Below are 18,415 nucleotides of genomic sequence, written 5' to 3'. Positions count from 1 at the left end.
CTGCACTAGGACTGAAGAAAAAAAATGAGGATATTGAAATGGACTGGATATTCTGCTTGCAATGAAAGATTTGCACTACCATATTGTCAGAGTACTTTACTCCCTGGAAATGGCAGCACAGTTCTGTGCCAGTTCGGGCAGACATACACCTCCTGCCCCTAGCCATACCTTATTAATTTCTTAGGTGTATAATATCACTACTAGCCTCTGATTTCCCAACAGAATGAGATGCCACCTTCTAGAAGATTATCCAGCCCACTGCAATTCCACCCCCCCCAAAAAAAGTCTGTTATGTTTTTTTTTCTTCAGGGCAGTGTCCATCAAGATAAGCATGATTCAGTCTTTTTTTTTTTTTTTCTGAGCTGGCTGTAACTGTTTTACTCTCATTGTCTAGTTCCTGCATCCTGACTATTGTCTGCCTGTTTCATCGAACAAACCAGGCCTCACTGCATTGAGTGATACCACCTGACCAACTAGGGCAACTGCTTATTTTCCCTGTATTTTTGGGATGGATTGCTTAACCTTATTTCTTTCTACTTCTGCTGTTCCTAAAATGTTCAAGAGTGATTTAAGCCACACTCAGTATCTACACCTTGTAGCCATATGTCCCTGATTAATTCCTTTGCAGCAATTGAGTTGTTCCCTTTCAGACATTTTTATTTTATTTTATTTTTATGTTGTTTTTATTAATTAATTAATGTAGGTGGACTAGTTGCAAACTGTTACAGCAAAATCAAAGAAAACAAACCCTGTTAATACCAACATAGAAAGAGCTTGCTGCTATAGTACCATCTATGTAACAAAGAGCACTGAGTTAGTTAAAGGAAAAAGCTTTCCATCAAATCAAAATCTGTTGAGCCTATATAAGTGAATAGCCCTCATCAACAAATGCTTTAACTTACCCTGAGGCTCTGAAAATTCAAAATTAGTTATATTAATTAGTTATATTACATTTGCTTACCTAGTGTATGGGGTAAATAAAGTGGCTTGGCCTCCACAAACAAAGGCATCAGTGAGACCTTGTCTGTTTATGGGGTCTCATTGAGTTGCGGTTCAGTGGGTGGCAGTATCAGATGAGTCATGATGCAACAGAGGGCAGAGATAGCATAGATATTTGTGTTACGCTGGTAGTACTGTAAGGTAGAAAACAGCTTAGATCCAATATCGTTATCAACTACATACAATCAAAATTTCATAGAGAAATTGCAGACTTTTGCTAAATTGATGTAATGAACAGTACTGTACACTTTAAACTAAACTGACCACGGATTGCATAATTCTGGGGCCCTTTAGGAGAAAGCTGTATTAGAGGCCTTGGAGACGTTTTGTGAGGTAAGGTGATGGTTGGAGCAGAAGATGATATAGTATAATGACCATAGCTCTCAGCTGTCCCTTATTATGCAGGACATCACAAATTTCTACCTCATACTTTTGTCTTGTCACTCATAGAATGTCTGATTTTCTGGTAAATGCCTGGGGATTATTGTCAGTCAGTAGTAACAGGCATTCCAGCATCATACTTCTTATTCCTCTGAAATGTATGTTACTGCAAATGCTGTTGTTCTTTTAACTTTTTTAAATGAGCTGCAGTAATGTTTTAAAAAAGATACCCATTATTTTTGGCGTTATTCCTGATTCTTTGGCAAATATGTTGAGAGCTGTGCTTGGGGAGAATCGCAGGAGTAGAAGGCCTATGAGGTCAGGTGGTCAGGACTCAGTCCAGCAATATATGCTTTGGAGACTGAAAGATAGGCCTGCCAGAGTGAATAGCCACATGGCTCACAGGTAACCAGGTGCTTGCATCCTCAGTTAGTCTACTATGAAATGTGGAATAGTGGGATGGTCAATGCCATTTGTTTTCCCCAAGAAGCCACACTCAAACTTTCAAAGCAACGTTTTGAAAGCAAAAATGTTTTCATTGCTCCCTGTTTGCATATTGACTGGTCACTGTTACTTTCACTTGCCCATGAGAAAATAGTAGGATTCAGCAAGTTGGGAATGTTGTCCCATCAGACTGATGACGCATAAACCAAGAGTCTGTAAAGTGGGATGTGATGGGACAGTGAATGCTATTGAGATGAAAGATAGGTGAGACTTAAAAAAACATGGTTGAAGGGAAGAGCAGTAGGCAAACAGTAGAAATAATAAAAAAACAAAAAAAAAAACAAAGGTGAGTGTTACACTAGCTGGAAGGGATGACAGTGGATATTAATATACATGAGTATTGGGAATGGGTAGGAAAAACGAAGGTCAATTAAAAACAAAACGAGGGTATATAGAGAATAACAGTGCATGTGCATAGGAAATAATTTTATTTTATTCAGTTGTTAAAAAGGTAAGTGAACTGGTTCTTTTGAGGCCCCTTTCAGCCACGGCCTGGACATTACTACTGCTACTATTATTATTATTTTTATTTTATTATTATTATTATTATTATTATTATTATTATTTTGAGGCCAAGTAAATCATCCATAAAATGCTAATCAATTATTCATGATTCTGATCATTATATAAATTCATAGTGAAAAGCTGTAGCTGTACATAACAAAAGTTGTTTTGTATTCCAGTGATGTGTGCAGAATTATTGTAGACATATGCAAAGCAATGCTTACAGCACTATATGTCATATGAGTTGTATACAGTTAAGTCACACTGAAGCATATTAGGTTGTCAGTTCACAAAACCGAGTTATCAAACCCAGATTACAATAGTGAATGAAGCTGAGATGGGTATAGCCATATATCAGTAAAATAGGGCAGGACAGGATGGCAACTACTTATCAGGATGTAGCACAATGATGCCGGAGCTGGAGTATGTGCACCTAGGACTGCCTCATGTATGTGCCACATGACCTGAGTAACATCCTCCTTGAGTGGAGAAAGTACTCTAGCCATGGCATCTTCACTCAGTAACTAATAAAAATTGTCAGAAAGCTGATCCAAGCCCAGCAGTTGAGGATCAGTAGGATGATGCATGGTAACAGCAGCTGGTATGCTCCTCTATCAGGGATGGCAGAAATACACAGACATTTCCAACATCTTATTCAGTGACTTCTGGTGACCTGTGTGTCTTCCTTGTTGGTCATTGAGTGTCCTTAGCTGGTCACATATAATCACAAATAAATACTTGTCAGTATTGTGTAATACTGCAACACCAAGGCCATTACCTGAGAATTATGTTTTGGGACATACCACACTGAGCAGCAAGGCACTCTGTGTTCAGTCATTCCCTAGCACTCATGCTAACAATCCCACTGCAGTAACTACTGCTCAGGTTAAATGTGTTCATAGACCCATCATAACAACTGGATCCAGAATATGCAAGGGTGTATTGCATGGTACAACAACCATTCATAAATTCATCTGAGAAAGTTACATTTTTTGACGTTGCATGTATCAACACCTTTAGACAACAACACATCAGTTTCTCTGATGCAGCTGACCATCAGTTGATCCAATGCCTCTCATTGATTGCCAGTCTGCCTGCCCCTCCTGTATCCCCCAGATTAGCTCTGACTATGGCCTTGGTTTGGTGAGAAGATAAAGGCATCCTAGAACAGTGTCACACTGCTCCAGTAGGAGTATTTTGCATATTTACTTCCCCCACTGCACACATCTGATAATGCCACAATGGTAGGGCATGCAATGGGTAGCAGAGCATGATCCTCCCACAGTTCGACAAAGAATGACATCAGTGGGATGCCTTACCTACCCTCAGGAAACATTCTGTGTCTATATAACACGAACTGAATCACCAACAAGTAACCAGGAACAAAACCAGCAGTGCAGTACTCAAGACACCTCGGACCAGAAGTTACTTAAAACCTTTATTGTGACACAACCAATCACTCAGGACCTTCTGTCAGAACTCAATAAACAATAATAAAACCAACAAATATATAGTAACTAAATACATCACATGATCACATTAAAACCAATAAAATCATTTGTAACTTAATTGCTTCAATTTAAGCACAGAATGTATTGATAAACTGTCATTAAGCCCTGGATAGTTTGTCGCATTCAATTTAATCTGCCATCTCAGCTCACACACATCCAAGTGCTCATCAGCAACTCTCCCTTGCACATCTTTTAAAACTTTATTCACAACAAGAAAAACAAAAGAATGGTTGTGAACATTTTTAAATGTCTATACAAGGCATTATTCATCTTGCAGTTCCTAATATCCAAACATTGTTCATGCACTCAATCCCTCAACCTTCTCAAGGTCTTACTCACATAGAATGCTAAACACTGATTGCACTGGGCAAGATATGCCACATTGGTGCTATTACAATTGTGGCGTCCTTAAACTTTGTATACAACATCTTTAACCACAAATCCATCTTTGCTTAGAATGTATGGACATTGAGGACATGCCCCACACTTCCTAGTGCCATTTCCATTCAACTTTTGGACATTACTTCTCCATTCTAACCATTTTTTAAAGGACCTATCCTTTCTAAACACAAATACTGGTTTGTCAGCCATGTTTTTGGTTAATTTTGTCATTAATTTCTAAGTCACTTCTAAAGATCAGCCATTTTTTGTTAATAATTTCCCTAACTACTTTGCTACCCAAGGTCTAGGTGGAAATATATGCTCCCTTATTGTTTGTCATGGCTCTTTCTATAACATGTTCTTCATTTAAACCACTTCCTACAGTAGGTTTATAAAAACATTTTCTCTCCTCCGAATTACTTCACATCTGACTTTGTTCAAAAATTCAATGGGATAACCCCTCTTTACAAACATAGAAATAATTTTTTCACATTCATTAATAAACTTTTCCGTGTCATACACCATCCTGGCAGCTCTTACTAGCTGCCCCTTCACTACTGATCTTTTTTGATGTATTGGGTGCCAGCTGGAAAAATGTAAGTATGTGTTCAAAAAAGTGGGTTCCCTATATATGTTGGACACTAATTTAATCTCCCCTCTATTTTTTGATAATTCTATATCTAAATAGTGAATACTCTCACTATCATAGTTTGATGAAGAGGACAAAGAAATCAACCATTGCATTAAAATATTGCAGAAGTTCATCTAACTTCTCATTTATGTCTCTCCATAAAATAAAGATGTCATCCAAGAATCGGGTATACATACCCAACACCCTGCATAGAGGCTATTAAACACATATTGATCTTCTAATTCTGCCATTACATCATTTGCAGACATGAGGACACAAGCCGCCCCCATGGCCTCACCTGTTGTCTGTCTATAAAACTGACCCTCAAAATGCAGGAAATTGTTTTCAAGGACCATCTCTATTAAATGAGACATAGCTGGCACCCTCCAACTTTCTATCTGAAAGTACTTAATTGTTTTTCAAAGTACTCTAAGCCTTCTTTGTGGGGGATCACTGAAAACAAATTGTGTACATCCGCCATCACAAAAACACAATCGGGATCAAATTCCAATTGATTTAATTTACTCAAAAAATCCCAAGAATCTTTGCATATTTGTTTGATCTGACTAATACCACATTTCAAATGTAAATCTAAAAATGTTGCTATAAGACACGTTTTGATCTACCCCATCAACAGTTGGTCTAAAGGGAGGGTTATTGATGTCTGAATGAATTTTTGGTATCCCAAAAATTTGTGCAGCTACTGGTTTAGAGCTAGACATATACCTATATTCAGTTTCAGAAATCTGTCCCTGCATCACCATATCCAACATTCTGCATCTGTTTCTATGGTCTCCACCAAAAAAATCTAATTATGATGTGCCCTCTATTCACTTGTCATTCCTCCATATCTCACCTAGGATGATCCTCTCCCCTAGATTATTCATCTTCCCCTGCCAGCTCCTCAGACACTTGAGCTGCTGATAAAAATGTGTTCATAGACCCATTATAACTACTGGCTCCAGAATATGCAAGGGTGTATTGCATGGTACAACAACCATTCATTAATTTGTCTGAGAAAGTTCACTTACACTTACAGCAATAGTTGTATAGTACTAATAGTCACAGAATTCAACCTTGGTTTAGCACCTATATCTTTAATGGATGCAGGCAGCCTGTAAATGGTTAATCTTCTAGATCCCTACTTGTAAAAGTTTCATCTTCCAAGCCCCTGCTTACACTTATCAAGGGTACCTGAACTTGTCAGAGATTTGGGATGCATGGCTAGGCTTAAAAATGCCCTAGTGGTTATTAGCCTAGTACATACCTACGGACTTATGTGTCCACATATCCAGTGCAAAAAATGCCACGGTATGTGAATCTGCCACAGAATATAACAGTTGATAAGCCATTGTAAATCTATGTAACAGCACATGCAGGCAGTGATGCATGTTTTTGAGAAAACACATTCCCATCATTGATTTTTCTATTCTATTCTGCAGTGATACACAGGTTTACAGTGCACACGACAACTGTACATAATCCCCTATTCTACAATACAAAACATAAAATTACGATAATACAGATCAGGTAGAAAGAATGGCCACAATGCTAGTTTTATATTGGGCAAATCATACAACAACTATGCAACATCAGATGAAGAACAGACAGTCCAATATCAATATGAATATCATAAAGATATAACAGCAACACCAGACATAGAAATCTTCAAAGACACATGCTATTAGGAATTAACCACACGGGCAGACAGAATATCTGAAACCCACAAATGTGTAGTAATGTCATGCTTGGCAGTATTATTTCAACACTAGCAAGAGACCCCACTCGACTAACCTCTTTAAATAAAATACATGAGTGATAGGCTCAGATCATGGAGCTTCAAACATTTGGACAGGCAGGAGTGGGCAGAAGCTTGGTGCATTCTGCTCTACCAATTCTCCTTCGAATCTAGTACATTGTCAATAAATATGTAATATTCTTCCTCTATACACATTAATCTAATTTGTTTTGTATTCCTTTTTTTTTTATTTTCATTGTTTGCATTCTCTCTTCTACCTCCAGTTATGCTTTTAGAATAAGTCTCGAGATAAATTAACAGACATTGTGTTTAGCTTTATGTATGGTTCACAGAGAGAAGATGTTTATTTGAATTTTGCTGTTTTTTTAAGACTCAAAGACTGTATTATGTAACCAAGTTTTACTAAATAAAAGATTTTAAAAGAAGACAAGACAAAAGAAATCCTTGAAGGCACATAGAGCTGTGGAACAACATATATCACAGTCCAACATGCAGAACTAATATTCAAAAGGGAATAGGACCATCCAGACTTGGGCTTTGTCAGTGAGTCAACATTGATTTGGTCCCACTTACTCTATGCTCTGTCTGTCAAGTACAAGAACCAGTCACTAATCAACTACCATTTCATGTTCTAGTTGTAGAATCTGACACTGTAGGTTCACTGATTCATAGGCTTATAGGTAAGTAGTAAGCTAGGCTTAAAATGGCATAAAAGGGCCATTTTAAGCCTAGCTTAGTTCACTTTTTATGCTGAAAATAACATATCCAATTTGGTTATAGATTGGCCTTACCCATCCCATGGTCAATAATTAAATATTACCCCTAATGAGAATAACTGGAATGATACCACAGATAATTTGAGGGGATCCATGCATATCATAAAGCATTTAGGAGCTGCTTCTGTCCATTAGTAGTATGGGGACATTCCTGGAGTAAATTTTCTGTTTCCCATCCATAGATTCAAGCTGCTCTTGAAAATGGACAGGGATGAACTTTGTTTAATGTTGATGCGGAGTCTGTTCCATAGCAGTGATATCTTCTGAGAGGTATATCTGTCCCTCCAATCCATTCTGTTGACATTGCTGAAGAGGTTTCAATCCCTAGGCAGAGTATTACTGATGCCATTGCACTTGCTGACGCACAGTAAATCCATCAGTAATGAGTCAGAGGATGCCCTGCATGCCACACACAGGTCACCTCTTAGCAGTCTGTTGGATGCTAAGTACAGTGATAGGGCTGTGAGTCGGTCCACACAGGACATGTTGTTTAGGCCTTGTCTCCTTTTAGAAAGTTATCTCTGTGAGAATGCCAGTTGTTGCATGTGTCTGGACAGATACATACTAAAGAGGCATTTATATTCAAGGACTGGCCAAATGAGGGCTGACTAAAAGGGGGCAATGACATCCCTAGATCTAGGCACAATCCCTTTGTTTATAAGCTGTGCAGTATAGAAGGATTTTCTTACAAAAACACACACGTCGGTCAAATGCTAGGTCAATGTTCACATAAGTTCACAAATCCCACATAACTGAGTAAACCATTAGGGGCATAGTGTTAGTTTAATAGTTCCCAGGTGTAGATGACTTCCCAAAGTGATACAATAATGCATTTTTTGGGCACTTAGCTTCAGTCCATGCTTTTGGCACCACTTATTTATGTGACACAAACCTTCCTGCAGAATGGCTAAGTTACTTTGGAATTCAATGACTGCTCCTAGCTTGCAGTCATCTGCAAATTTAGTCAGCCAGAACCCTTTAGTATTGGCTTTTACGTCAGAAAAGTAGATGTCAAACAGGAGAGGTCCCAGTTCATAACCTGGGGGTTCTACTGGTGACTGGTCTCATTGTGGAGGTAACTTCCCCTATTTTGATTATCTGAGTCCTATCTGTGAGACAGTTGTCAATCTAGCAGGTGACATGGGGGTATATACCCAATTTATTTAGCTTTTCGCTAATGCTCGAGTAGGGAATTGTATCAAAAGCTTTGACCATGTCGAGGCATGCGGTATGTACCATTTTACTTTATCCATTTGTTGGTGACCTTTTCAAAAAAACTCCACAGCTGTACAAGTATGGAAAAGAGGAAGTAACCAATATTACATAGTATTGTTTCTTTTTACTCATCTTTCTTCTGTCTTGATATTAATACATGTACATAGAAGGGGCGTGTGGACACAGCCACAAGATGGGTATGCAGGGATACTTATTATCTAGCAAACATGTCTATTTAGGTGTTTCAAGTTTTTGATTATTTTGGGACATCTGTGTGTCAGTGGGAGGTTCTGCTGTGTGTGGCAATCCAAATAATGGAGTCTTCAATGTGTGCTGTCATTCAGTTGTTGTAGTCTATAGAGACATGAATGCTAGGAGCAAGATGAAGTGCCCTGTTATCCAAAAAGTGTTAAGATAGATAGACAGGTACACTGACAGGCAGCCGGACAGCCAGAGAGAGAGAGAGAGAGAGACAATGAGAGAGAGAGAGAGAGAGAGAGAGAGAGATAGTACTCATGCACAGAATCCTCTGTCCCAAGTAGATGCTATCTGTATATTCCACCCAAGTGCCAGCTATGTATCAGGGTATAACACTATCTCTAGTAAACAGAGTGGCATCAAGTGTGCACCTTACTGTGACAGAAATTGTCTCTTGGCAGAGGTCAGCAAGCAGACTCTCACATGTTTATTCAGTGAAACTGGATCTTCTGCCACACAAGCAGGTGAGCATCTTACATATGAAACAACATTAGCAGTTTTGTAATATGAAAAAAAATGAGACCGCAATAAACCATTTCAAAACTTTTCCCACCTTTAATGTGACCAATAACCTGTACAATTCAACAGAAAAACAAACAAATATGTTAGGGGAAAAATATAAAAACTAAAAAAATGTACAATAAGCTGGTTGCATAGCTGTGCATACCCTTAAACTAATACTTTGTTGAAGCACCTTTTGATTTAATTACAGCATTCAGTCTTCTTGGGTAGGAGTCTATCAGCATGGCACATCTTGACTTGGCAATAGTTGCTCACTCTCCCTTGCAAAAGCTCTCCAGATCTGTCAGATTGCGAGAGCATCTCTTGTGCACCACCCCCTTCAGGTCACCCCCACAGATTTTCTATTGGATTTAGGTCTGGGCTCTGGCTGGGCCATTCCAAAATTTTAATTTTCTTCTAGTGAAGCCATTCTTTTGATGATTTGGATGCATGCTTGGGGTCATTGTTGGGTTGAAAGGTGAAATTCCTCTTCATCTTCATCTTTCTAGCAGAAGCCTGAAGATTTTGGGCCAAAAGTGACTGGTATTTGGAACTGTTCATAATTCCCTCCACCTTGAGTAAAGCCACAGTTCCAGCTGAAGAAAAGCAACCCTAAAGCATGATACTGCCACCACCATGCTTCACTGTGTGGATGGTGTTCTTTCAGTGATGCAAAGTGTTGTTTTTTGCGCCAAATGTACCTTGTAGAATTGTGGCCAAAAAGTTCAGCCTTAGTCTCATCACACCATAACACATTTTCCCACATGCTTTTGGCAGACTTGATGTATTGTTTTGCAAATTTTAGCTGGGCCTGGATGTTTTTCTATGTAAGAAAAGGCTTTCAGCTTGCAACCCTACCCCATAGTCCAGACATATGGAGAATACCGGAGATTGTTGTCACATGTAGTACACAACCAGTACTTGCCAGAAATTCCTGCAGCTCCTTCAGTGTTGCTGTAAGTCTTTTGACAGCCTGCCTGACCAGTGTTTGCTCATAGGTGTGTACTAGGCTAGTGGCCCTGGGGCTTTTACAAGCCTAGCCCATAGGATTACCCTGGCATCTTGCCACCCAACCTTAGTTCCCAGTTGCTCTGTCAAGTAAATCCACTGGAGTGATCCCTGGGGTGAATTTTCAATTTCCCATCCACGCATCAAGATTTCTCTTGAAGAGAGCCAGTGAGGTGCTCTGCTTGACATGTATGGGAAGTCTATTCCATAGCATGGACAGTCTCTTGGTTATGAAGCTGTCCCTCCAGCATGTTCTGCTGATTGTGGTTATGAGGTTGAGATATCTGGAGTGTAAGGTGTGCAGGGATTGTGATTTCTTTAGATGTAGCATTTCTAACACAGCTGAGTCAGACATGGCTTTGTAAGTCAAGCAGAGATCGCCTCTAAGTAGGCGATATGAAACAGAGAATAGTTTGTGTTTTTTGAGTCTGTCCATATAGGACAAATGTTTAAGGCCTAGGATCTTCTTTGTGAGGTACTTTTGCGGCCTCTCTAGTTGTTGCAGGTGTTTAGTGAGGTACATGCCAAATGGGGCATTGTACTGAATGACTGGCCTAATGAGGGAAGAGTAGAGGGAGATAATGACCTCTTTCTTCCTGGATGCAAAACCCTTAGTAATGAGATGTGCCCCATAGAAGGACATTCTGACCACAGTGGGAATATGGGGGTCAAAAGAGAGGTTGCTGTCAACCTGTGTTCCTAGATCTCTTATAAGGCCTTCTGTGTTCAGTGGATTACCATCGATGTGGTAATTCATGGGAACCGGATTTTTCCCAAAGAGGATGATGACATTTTTGACATTGAGCTTAAGGCCATGGTTCTGACACCAGTCTTTGGTCTCAGTGATGCCTTTCTGTAGGAAGTTAACATCACTCAGGGAATTAATAATAGCTCCCAACATGCAATCGTCTGCCAACTTTGTCAGCCAGAGTCACTTCATGTTGACCTGGACTTCAGAGAATTAGATACCAAACAGGAGAGAACCCAGGACTGAACCCTGTGGGACTCCACTTGTGACTGGTCGGCAGTCTGACTTGGAGTCAGCTATTTTCACACTGTGGGTTCTACCTGTGAACAAGTTTGCAACCCACCTAGTGATATAGGGGTTGATGCCTAGCTTAGTAAGTTTTTCTATGATTCCTGAGTGGGGAAAGATATCAAAGCCCTTGGCCAGATCAAGATAGGCTGTATGAACCACCTTGCCTTCATCCACAGCCCTGATGACTGACTCAAAGAAGTTGACCAAGTTGAGCAGGTATGATCTACCCTTCACAAAACCAAACCATGTGGGATCAGAGTTTGGAGATTCCCTATATCCTTGTTTATTAGGTCTGTGATGATGTGTTCAATAGCTTTGCATATCAGACTCATCAGGCTAATGGGGCGATAGTTCCCAGGGTCTATAGTCACTCCTGCTTTGTGGAGAGGGATGACTGTAGCAATACGTAATTCGGTAGGGACCAAGCCTGAGGTGAGGCTGTGACTGAACAGGGCACACAGGTGAGGTGCCAGTTCACTCTGTAGTTCATGTAGAACACAGCCAGGGATATTGTCAGGTCACACAGAAGCTGTATTCTTAGCCTTTGACAGTGCTGCTTTAACCTGTGCAGCAGTAATACTGGGTGCCTGGCAATCTACTGGTATTGTGACTGGTCCCTTGTGGAGGAGAGAGGGGTACAATTGGCACTGAATCTGTCAGCCAGTATATTGGCAATATCTGTTGCCTCGGTATAGGAGGTACCATTGTTCAGTATCTCAGAGCAAATCTGGATATTACCGTGGAGATTCTTTACATAACTATATAGGGCCTTGTGGTTGTGTTTACTATCTGCTGAAATTCTGTTTTCACAGCTAGCTTTAGAGGCCTTGATGAGGGATCTCAATTTTTTTGTTGAGGCTGATAAGGGAGTTTTTCCAGTTTTGGGACTTCACCTTATTCCACATGGGTTCCTCCTTCTGTTGTAGAGTTTGTTTATGGCAGGGGACCACCCAAATGGCTTCCTTTTTTTGGAAGAGAGCATCTTGGTTCTGTTGGGTATGGAGAAATCCATGCATTTGTGTATGTGTTCGTACAGTGCATTGGTGTATGATTCGGTGGTCATGCAACTGATCTCCATTTGCATGGGTGCTGTGAAGTTAGCCACCGTTGTTTTTAGGAGCCCAAAGTTAGCTTTGGAGATGTTTTTTTATGGTGGATACCTTTGTGTGCGGTGGGGGGGTAGGAGGGATGTAGATTTCCAAGGTGATTAGTTTGTGGTCGGATCTAACCCGGGTGGAGTTGACTACTGGCATAGAGCAATGGTCACCCATGTTTGTCTTGTCTTTTCATCAGTTTTGGAGGGACGTCCAGTTCTTTGCAACGTCACTGTTGTCCCATATTTTCTCCACTTTTTGATGACTGTCTTCACTGTGTTCCACGGTATATCTAATGCTGTGGAAATTTTTTGTACCCTTCTCCTGACTGACACCTTTCAAGAATGAGATCCCTTTGATGCTTTGTAAGCTCTCCACAAACCATGGCTTTTGCTGTAGCAGGCAACTGAGTAAATGTCAAGAAAATGTACTAGGACAGCGGAACTTTATTTGGGGTTAATCAGAGTCTCTTTAATTGATGGCAGGTGTGTACCCAAGAAGACTGAATGCTGTAATTCAATTAAAAGTTGCTTCAACAAAGTATTAGCTTAAGGGTGTGCACACTTATGCAATCAGCTCATTGTACATGTTTTGTTTTTTATATTTTTTCCCCTAACAGATTTGTTTGTTTTTCAATTGAATTGTACAGTTATAGGTCACATTAAAGGTGGGAAAAGTTTTGAAATGATTTATTGTGGCCTAATATTTGTATATCACAAAAACCTGGCATTTAACAGGGGTGTGTACACATTTTCTATCCACTGAATATATATATATATATATATATATATATATATATATATATATCTATATATATAAATATATATTTTTTTCCTAGTAGGTTGCTCTTGCTTTAGCTATGGCGGTGTTACCTTGATGTTTAAACCCTCTGAGTTTAGGGGGGTCATTAGATCCCACTGTAGTGATGACTAGTTTTCTGCAGGAAGAACAGAAACCTTATGAGTTGCCACTGTTGCTTGCAGACACCGGCTGAATACGTGTGGCCCATTGTTGTATCATACTATTGTCACCTGTTATATTACCAGCATACTGCAAATTGTTTGGCTGCATGACCTTTATCCAATGTCATTATATAACTATATAAAAATGTGGGGGATACAAACCTTACATGTTTAACTGTTTTAGAATTATGACATTTAAAACAGACATTTCACTAATTAATATGAATATTGTAATATAAATTATAAAGTCTTTAGTGAATCAGTCTAGTGTCTAAAGTTATTTTAGAGCAAAAGCATGCTTATCTCATTGCATGTCTGTGCAGATAACATATAGACTATTTAAATATGCTTTGTATTACAGACGCAACTTAATATTTAAATAAATGATTTAATATCAGGTATGACCAATGATGTGCCTGTCAAAGCCTAGTTAAAAAGGAGAGGACAGCAGTGTTTATGTATTTGGATTTTTTTTCTTGTTCCAGGAACAACATCCTTAAAGATGATCTCTGTAAACTAGGATACAAGGCACCTAAGCCAACAAAAACTGGAACAACAATTGCAGGCCTTGTCTTTAAGGTGAGTCTGAAGTGACAAACAAAGTTCATAAACTGTGACAAAAAATCATTGTTCTAATTTGAATGGTAAGTTTAAGGTAACTATCCAAACACTCTGATGATGATAATTGCATTCCTTCCTCCTAAAGAGAACATAGGTGACTTTCCAGAGTTTAACTTTAGAAAAGCAAAGCAACAGTCACAGGCCTTGTTTACAAATTGCTTTTGGGATAACTGCATCAAATGTATTGATTCATTGGCTGAATGTATGAAATCATATGTGACACTATTAAAGTTATTCACTTCTGAAAGTAGATCAGCCTGATTGATGTTATTTTAAACAGTTAGTGTAGGTGAATGCCTGCAAGACTAAATTACACATTTACTGGTAATCATTGAAGTGACTCCATGATTATAGTTCTCTGACGTCTTAATTTGTCTATTGACCATGGTGACATCTTGCCTTTAAACTGACATTGTAAAATGAGAAGTGTGCCTTTAGTAGTTTGTAAACTGTCTCAACAATTGGGTGTATGTCAACTAATTTTGTGGTGTCCACAATGCTGCTGACTGAGGAAAATCAGGAAGTTAGTTCCTCAGTCAGAGTTAAATTGTGGGTCAAAGGAGGGGCTCTGACAAAAGGTTCAGGACTTCTAGAGTTTGACGGACTAGTTAGGGTACATTTTAGTTATTGCTTGAAGCAAGTTCAGGTGAAAATTATTTGTGTGTGTGAAGCTGAAAGAAGGGTTGACCAAAGCCCATAGACATGACCTTGAATTTGTAGCCAGTGTCTGGTGGAATGTATGGGATTTAACCTATGTAATACAGATACTGTTTTGTGGTGCAGCAGTTAGCATTGTCACCTCACAGCAAGAGATTCTCTGGTTCGATCCTTGGCTGGGGTGCCTTCTGTGTGGAGTCTTGCATGTCCTCCCTGTGGTCGTGTGGGTTTTTCCTCCAGGTGCTCCAGTTTCCTCCCCACATCCCAAAGACATGCTGTAGGTGGATTGGACACTCTGAATTTGCCATAGGCGTGCGTGTGTGTGTGCCTTCCGTGGAAGGTTGGGTGCCGGGCTGGCAACTTGACACCATAAAACTCTACTGCCAATTATGAGCGGACAGGTGATCTGCTGTGGCGACCCCTAACCGGGAAAAGCCGAAAGAAGAAGAAGTACAGATACATTTTTAAGACTTTGATACTAGTTTAAGTTACTATAAATACTGTATACATGCTGTGAATATATTGTGCAAAAGCTGAATTAACTATCTTGTTATTTTCTACTGTAAATAAAGCATTATTTTCCCTTGAGCCTTCAGTGCTTTTATGTGTATAAACTGGTGGTGTATTCACATCCAGTTTAGCCATAGACTTACTATTACATCTTCCCTTGCTAATTCTTCACTGCCAAAAGCACACACTATTTAAGTTAAAACTTTCAGAAGAGTTTGGTTTCATGTTGTTATTTATTTATTTATTATTTATTTATTTTTTACCTGTAACTATGGAGGACTTGCTAACAGCCTTCATGGCATCTAAGGCAGAAAATAACTTAAAGGCTGTGCATCTGCAGGAGCAGCTAGTATGACCAGAAAAAACAGCATCATGACATAGAGGGATAATTTATTTATTTTTATTTATTTATTTAACATTTGTTGACCGGGAATGTCCGACTAGGTTCCACAGAGCCTGTTTTCAGCGGAGGCCCGGGGAGAAACACTCCAGATGCATGTCTTTGGAATGTGGGAGGAAACCGGAGTACCCGGAGGAAACCCACACGAACACAGGGAGAACATGCAAACTCCACACAGAAGGCACCCCAGCCGAGAATCGAACCGGAGAACCTCTTGCTGTGAGGCGACAACGTTAACCGCTGCACCACTGTGCCGCCCTCATTATGGCCTAGCAGACTCAGTTTTTATTAGCAGCTCAAGTGTCTGAGGAGCTGGCAGAGGAAGATGAATAATTTAGGGGAGAGGATCATCCTAAGTGAGATATGGGGAATAGTAAGTGAATACAGTGCACATCATAGTTTGATTTTCTTGGTGGAGACAACAGAAACGGATGCAGAATGTTGGATATGGTGATGCAGGGACAGTTCTCAACCTTCCATCTCTGAAATGAGGAACACTAGCCCTCATAATGTGGAACAAATGGGCAAAATGTGGAATACATACCAACAGCTTAATAACAACTTTCAGCTAGGAAGAACATACAATGATTAAAATATGCTGGTTTTACTCATACAATAGATCTTTTAATGAATTAATATGATTCTTTTCTATTTACCATGGATATCAGTTAAACATTTTCTAACAATGAATGTGTAACAGATCCTTTCAATGTGGAACTTTGAAAAACATGAACTTTTTAAGACCCCAAATGAGGTATAGTTTAATAGTTTAGTACTAGGCTATCTGCCCTGAGGCATTTGCAAGCCTAGCCCTAGAGATGTGGCTTTCGCCACCCCATGTAGTGGTACTAAGGTGTATAGAATAAATTTAGAGTACTGTGCCTTTGTCTAGTAGTGACACATTGAAGACCCCCTTACTTATTAAAATTAGTTTACTGTGCCTCTGTTAAGTAGCAATACAGGGGTGACCCCTGGGGTAAACCTTCAATCTCCCATCCACTTGTCAAGATTTCTCTTGAAGAGAGACAGTGAGGGGCTCTGCCTAACATGGACTGGGATTTTGTTCCAGAGTATGGGAAGCCTCTGAGTTATGAATCTGTCTCTCCAGCATGTTCTATTCATATTTGTACTGAGGTTTAAATCTTTGGCTCTCGTGGTTCTTATGGACTTTGATTTTTTGAGGTGGAGCATGTCCATCAATTCCTGGTTGGACATGGCCTTGTATGTCAGGCACAGATCATCTCTGAGCAGGCGGTATGCTACTGAATAGAGCTGGAGTTTCTTTAGCCTTGCAGCATATGACATATGTTGGAAACCCTTGATCCTCTTGGTGAGGTACTTCTGGGGTCTCTCCAGCTGTTGTAAGTGCCGGGTGAGGTACATACCAAATGGGGCATTGTACTCAATCATGGGACTGATAAGGGAGGAGTACAGGGGCACGATGACCTCCTTTGATCTGGATGTAAACCCCCTTCATGATAAGGTGGGCAAGGTAGAAAGTCTTTCTAAGCACTTTGGCAATGTGGGTGTCAAATGAGAGGTCACTATCAACTTGGGTCCCCATGTCTCTGATTACTTTTTCAGTACTTAGTGGGTTACTGTCTATGTGATAATTTGTGGGTATTTTGTTTTTCCCAAAGGGGATGACGATACATTTCTTGGCATTCAGTTTAAGGCCGTGATTCCGGCACCAGTTGTCCGTTTCAGTGAGGCATTTCTGTAGGATGTATGTGTCAGCTGGTGTATCGACTATGGCGCCTAGTTTGCAGTCATCTGCGAACTTTGTCAGCCACAACCCTCCCATGTTTGCTTTCACATCAGAGAAGTAAATGCCGAACAAGAGGGGTCCCAGGACAGAGCCCTGTGGGACACCACTTGTGACTGGCTTTGAGTCTGACATGGCTCCCGCAATCTTGACTTTATGGGTTCTGTTCTTTAGCCAGTTTGCAACCCATCTTGTGACATATGGATTTACTTTTAAGCTGTTTAGCTTTTCTATGATCCCCGAGTGGGGTATTGTGTCGAAGGCTTTAGCCAAGTCCAGGTAGGCTGTATGAACTGCCTTGCCCTCATCAATGGCTCTAGTGACTGTTTCGAAAAAGTCAACCAGGTTCAAAAGGCAGGATCTGCCTTTTACAAAGCCGAACTGGGTGGGATTAAGTGTCTGTAGGTCCCCAATGTCGTTGTTTATGAGTTCCATAGTAATTCTTTCCATAACTTTGCAAACCAAGCTGGTCAAGCTTATGGGGTGGTAGTTCCCAGGGTCTGTAGTGGAGCCTCCCTTGTGGAGTGGTACCACTGTTGCTGTATGCCAGTGTTCAGGTACATATCCTGTAGTAAGGCTAAGGTTAAATAACATTTTTATATGCGGGTTTAGCTCCTCTTGGAGTTCACGTATCACGCAGCCGGGGATACCATCAGGTCCCATAGATGCTGTGTTTTTTGCTTTGTTGAGGGTGGTTCTCACCTGGACATCAAACATGACAGGGAGGTTACATTCAGCTGGGATGAGTATTTCTTCTTTTGGAGGTGATGGAGGGGAGAAATTTGCACTGAACCTGTCTGCCAGGATGTTGGCAATATCTGTGGGTTTGGTAAATTTTTTGTCATTGTGTACTAACTCTGAGCATATCTGAGTGTTTCCGCCTGGGTTTCTAACATAACTGAAGAATGCCTTGTGGTTATCTTTAGTGTCCTTGGCGAT

At 40.1% G+C, this 18,415-nt stretch overlaps 1 protein-coding gene across 3 annotated transcripts in view; it reads left to right on the top strand.

Moving 5' to 3' along the window:
• Positions 1-18,415, top strand: part of LOC122811374 (proteasome subunit beta type-7-like) — a 271,817-nt gene that overhangs the window by 17,338 nt on the left and 236,064 nt on the right. For all 3 annotated transcript variants that reach the window (XM_044083180.1, XM_044083181.1, XM_044083182.1), the window contains exon 2: positions 14,009-14,102. In XM_044083180.1, the coding sequence (XP_043939115.1) occupies positions 14,009-14,102 (94 nt within the window). The remainder of the gene's footprint in view (positions 1-14,008; positions 14,103-18,415) is intronic.

This window comes from Protopterus annectens, chromosome 9.part0 (assembly GCF_019279795.1).
Source record: "Protopterus annectens isolate FY-2018-M chromosome 9.part0, PAN1.0, whole genome shotgun sequence".
In the NCBI taxonomy this organism is placed as follows: Eukaryota; Metazoa; Chordata; order Ceratodontiformes; family Protopteridae; genus Protopterus; species Protopterus annectens.
The sequence above is the reverse complement of the archived record's forward strand: the minus strand, read 5'-3'. Positions and strand labels throughout refer to the sequence as shown.